This window comes from Sapajus apella, unplaced genomic scaffold (genome assembly GCF_009761245.1).
Source record: "Sapajus apella isolate SASKATOON/1434 unplaced genomic scaffold, GSC_monkey_1.0 scaffold4202, whole genome shotgun sequence".
NCBI classification, from domain to species: domain Eukaryota; kingdom Metazoa; phylum Chordata; class Mammalia; order Primates; family Cebidae; genus Sapajus; species Sapajus apella.
In genome coordinates this window covers 1,488-5,977 of record NW_022441128.1, presented here as the reverse complement: position 1 = coordinate 5,977, position 4,490 = coordinate 1,488, and the positions used below count along the sequence as shown (strand labels likewise).

Below are 4,490 nucleotides of genomic sequence, written 5' to 3'. Positions count from 1 at the left end.
GAAGCTGAACTCAAGAACTAATTTCTCGAGATCACCATTTCTGACCTAATTCGAGATCCCCATTTCTTTTCTTCCGTTACCTCCTGCACTTGGCTCCAGGGTTCTGTCCATGCCCATCAGGAAGTCCTCAAGCCATCTTGTGCAGTCACCCAGTGAGAAGTAATGGAAGAACATGGTCATATCCTTGTCATTCTCCCATTTTTCCTTCATCTTTCTGGCTCCAGGATGAACCGTTGTCCACATTCTGTTCTCCGAGTCAAAGAGCAGGAAGATCTGTCCATCGAAGCTGAACTGCCAAGATCCACTGCTGTGCCCTTCGGCTTTCTGCTCACAAGACATCCTGGCCTGCAGGGTGAGGGGTTCTGCGCCCACAGAGGAGAGATCAGCTCTTGACACATTTTGAGCCCCCATCCTGTTCCCCTTACAATTTCCAGGCCTTACTCTCTCTGCCACATCCTGGCCTTGCCTCTAGACCTCTTGTAGGGTGAGATGACCTTCCCATCTGTATTTTTCATGAAAACTGTAAATATCTCCAACCTGCCTCTGCATCTGCTCCCTCCTGTCCTGGACCATCTTAAACTTACCCCGGGGTGTGTAATTCCCCAGCTGAATGCCAAGTATTCGCATGCCAAGCATGTCCACCAGCTCTCTCAGGACTGGGTTCTGTTCTTTCCAGGACTTTGTGGCATTTATTTTCTTCCCCAGGAGACTGGCTTGTGTGACTGTCTTGTTGCCACAGTCATAGTGAAGGAAAGTCTTTTGATCCAACTGGCCTTGAACTCGACACCACTGTGGCCCAGGTCTGAACTTAGGGGTGATGGTCACACCATAGCAAAGAGAGTGAGGATCTGTGAAGAAAGACATGTGTGGGCAGGGTGGGCAGAAAAGGACCCCTAGATAGCCCTCTCCATACTGTGACAATAAGAGCACACCTCTGGAGGCCTGGGCTGGCCCAGCAAGGAGTGTTCCCTCCAGAACTGTGGTGTCCACAAGTTTAAGAGTGCTCCCCCTTGCATGAGGAAAAGGAGGAGGAGGAGGTCTCTGCCTGCTGAGAAACCACATGTCCCCAAAGATGTCCCCCTGCCTCTCTGCCCACATCGGTCAACACATGACCTTGCTAGAGAGGTGCCAGGCCTGCTAGATGAGGAAGGGCCTGGATGGCAGAGGATCCTCAGCAGCAGCCCACGTGGACTGAGGGAGGTGGGAGGGAGTGGGGGCTGCCCTTGAGGATGCTGGTGCATGGTGTGATGGAGTGAGGATGGAACCCACTTGGATAAAGCAGAGTTAATTGTCATAGTCACAGGATTTAACATGTTGGCAAAGCCCCTGGTTATGGTGCCCTTCTGCTGTGAGGATGCCTTCCTGAAACCTTGGACAAAGGGATGGTCCACAGAGCAAGAAACAGAAAATCTGAAAATCTAAGGCAGATAGTAGAGGCTCAGAGAAGTGCCCATGCCAGAGGGTTCTGAGTTTGAAAATCCAGGACAATGTCCACCCACTGTGCTCACGGGGAGCCTGGAGGACTCCTATTTACCCAGCATATACTGAAGGCCCCATGAGAAGGCACCAGAATGGGAGGAGGCTCAGGGATGCCTGTTGCTGAAGGCCAGGGTTGGGGGTAGGAGATGCTGTTCCTGAAATGGGCTCCCAGGAGTAATGGGATGAAAAATCCTGAAATAACAGATTTCAGGTGGAGGCTGTCAACTGTCAGGATCAAGGTGGGTGCCGTGATGGAAATGATTAGAGAAGTCCCAGTGTCAGATGGGGACCTCAGCCATACAAAGCTATGCCCATGGCATATAGAACAAAGGTGTCCAAGATCCAAAAGAGATGGAAACCCAACCTTGATACTGCTGGATGTAAATAACTAAAACAAACAAAGATAAAACAAATGATGGATGACCAGGAGGCTGAAAGTAGCCAGTCCATCAAGAACAAGGTTCCTTTGCCCAGTTTTCAGAATTAAGCCACTTCTCAGACCCTAAACCCATTACTAGAAGAAACCAGTTTCCAGTGAGGGAAGGACACTTTAACCCTGCAGCAAGTGGAACAATTCTTTGTGACCTCCTCCAGAGGTATTTATGGCCAACTAGAGTTTGCTGCGAAGGGTGTAGGCACTTACCCCACCTGTGCACCTGGCTGGCTCCCAGACCCTGACACAAGCCTACCATTACAGGCTTCCTTCCAAGAGTGCCTCATTAATCATCAGAGTTCCACAAAGGGACAGGACTAGAAACAGAAATGGAGAGCCCAAAGTCTGCAAAGACCACAGGGCATCCTTCCTCCCTTTCTAGAAAGGGTTTCCTGACCTCCGTCTGCACAGTGACTATTCTCTATGACGCTGGCTCCCCAGTAGGAAGAACAGGCCAGTCTGGGTCCCAAGGGGAAGTGGGCACCTCTACTCACCAGAGTTACCAGGGTCATCCTGGAGGAAATGGTGCTTCCCATCACCCCTGCACAGGTTCTGTGGGGAGCTTGGGCTGTATTTGCTGGGGTGTGTTCTCAGGCAGGAGGTAGAAGGTGCCACGTGGTGTAGGAGGTGGTGAGGGCCCCTTCATGTATAGGGAGACCTCTGGGGTGACCAACTGGGCTGAGGTGGGGAGTGAGAGGATGTGACCTGGGTGGTGGCAGTGGGTGGCGATGGGAGGGGTGGGAAGTGTCTGCTGAGCCCCTGGGTGCACGTGAGTGTCTGCAGGACAGCGCAGGGGAAAATTCAAGGACAGGGAGCCCTGGGGGTGCTGGAGGGTTTGTGTGGTGGGGAGCGGGTGAGAGCAGGCAGGCCTGTGGCTGGTGGGGGTATCTGTGATCCTGTCCCTCTGGAACCCCCTTCATCCCTGTCCTGACCCCAGATCGGGTTCGGGGGCTCTGGTTTCTCGTTCCCGAGGGCGGGTGGGACTGCCGGACTGCACAAGGGATTTCCGCCCCACCTCGCCCTCTGCAGCTCTCTGGCCCCTCCACCCTCCCGAGGTTCCTTTCCAGCCTCCTCTCTGCGCTGCTCCTGGAGGCGGGGAAAAAAGCAGCAGTGGGGAGTGGACCCGGCAAGAAGGAGCGGAGGAGCGGAATTGAGCTGGGGCGCAGTCCGGGGAGATCGCGCCGGTCCTTCCAGAAGCCACATCTGCTCTGAAACTCGCTGCAGCCCACAGCCCCCAGGTTTGGTCCCCGCCCCGCTTAGGCTCCATCCCAGAACTCACCGGCCCTCTCTGCTCGGGACCAGCCTGACAGCTGGAGCAGAAGCGGGAGGCACTGGAGGAACGCGGGGCTGGCGGCCGCTGCCACTGGGGACTGGGAACGCTGAAGACTAGTGACTTGATGGATGGGGAGCCTGGCAGGTGAATCACCTCGGGGACCTAGGTCACTGGCTGTCCCATTGGATCCGAAGCGCAGGGTGCTGGAGAGGCGGGACCCATCGGACCCATTACCCCGGCCGTGCTGGGTGACAGGAATTGCCTGGGAATGCAGTGTGAAAAAAAAGCAGGTCTGGCACCTGTTCTTCCCCGCCCCTCGGAGGAGGCACACTCCCTGAAACACTTTTGGCATTCAGATGTCTACCAGCTAGAGCTCAGCCAAGTCAACTCTACCTCACTGCATATGCACTTACACCAGGCCCCACCCCGAGGCGCTCCATTCTGGCCCCAGCCCGAGCCTCGACAGTTTTGTGGTCACTCCGAAAGACCTGTGGCTCAGCGGGTGTTTTCCCTCTTGGCCGCCCGCCCGTTCCGCGCCCCTCGGCGCTCCATTCTGGCCGCCTGCCCCGACCAAAGCCTCTTTGCACTCCCTTCCAGCCGACCGCGGCGGCGGCTCGTGGTTTCCCTCCTGGGGCCTGGGGCCTGCCCGGGCCCCGAACCCTCATGTAATCATCACAGTATTTTCTTTATTTTTTATTAGCCCAGTGTGGACACCGATGCACAGAAAGGTGAAGAAAATGCACAGCCGTGTTCAGCGGCGACGGGGTCTCCCTGTCCTCGCCTGGACCCGCGACACCCGCCTTCCCTCTCCCTGCGCTGCGGAGAGACCCATTCCCAGCCTTGTGCGCAGCCCCAGGCCGGGTCCCATCCCCCCGGCTGCTCCCCAAATCCCCGGTGGACGCGGTTATAGCCCGGGTAGGTTTGGTTGTTTCTTCGTGACAGTCTCGCTCTGCCGCCCAGGCTGGAGTGCAGCGGCGCAATCTCCATTCGCTGCAACCTCAGCCTTCTAATTCAAGGGATTCTCTTACTTCAGCCTCCGGAGTAGCTGAGACCACAGGTGCGCGCCACCAAGCCCGGCTAATTTGTGTATTTTAGTGGAGGCCGAATTTCATGATGTTCCCCAAGCTGATTTCGGACTCCTGGGCTCAAGTGATGAGCCCGTCTCAGCCTCCCAAATTTCTGAGATGACAGGGGTGAGCCACCCTGCCTGGCTTCGGGCTAGATTTTATTCCAGAAGCACCAGGATTTCGCAGGCTTCAAACAACATATTGTAAACTAAACACTGGTTAAGATGGTAAATTTTAT

The 4,490-nt window shown here is 55.4% G+C and overlaps 1 protein-coding gene across 1 annotated transcript; it reads right to left on the bottom strand.

Annotated features, from left to right (window-relative positions):
• Window positions 1–31: 31 nt before the first annotated feature.
• Window positions 32–3,625, bottom strand: LOC116547699 (UL16-binding protein 2-like). Its single transcript, XM_032273560.1, is given in 5 exon segments — window positions 32–75; window positions 78–362; window positions 585–848; window positions 3,192–3,447; window positions 3,599–3,625. Coding segments are annotated over 5 exon segments (876 nt in total).
• Between the last annotated feature and the right edge of the window lie 865 nt (window positions 3,626–4,490).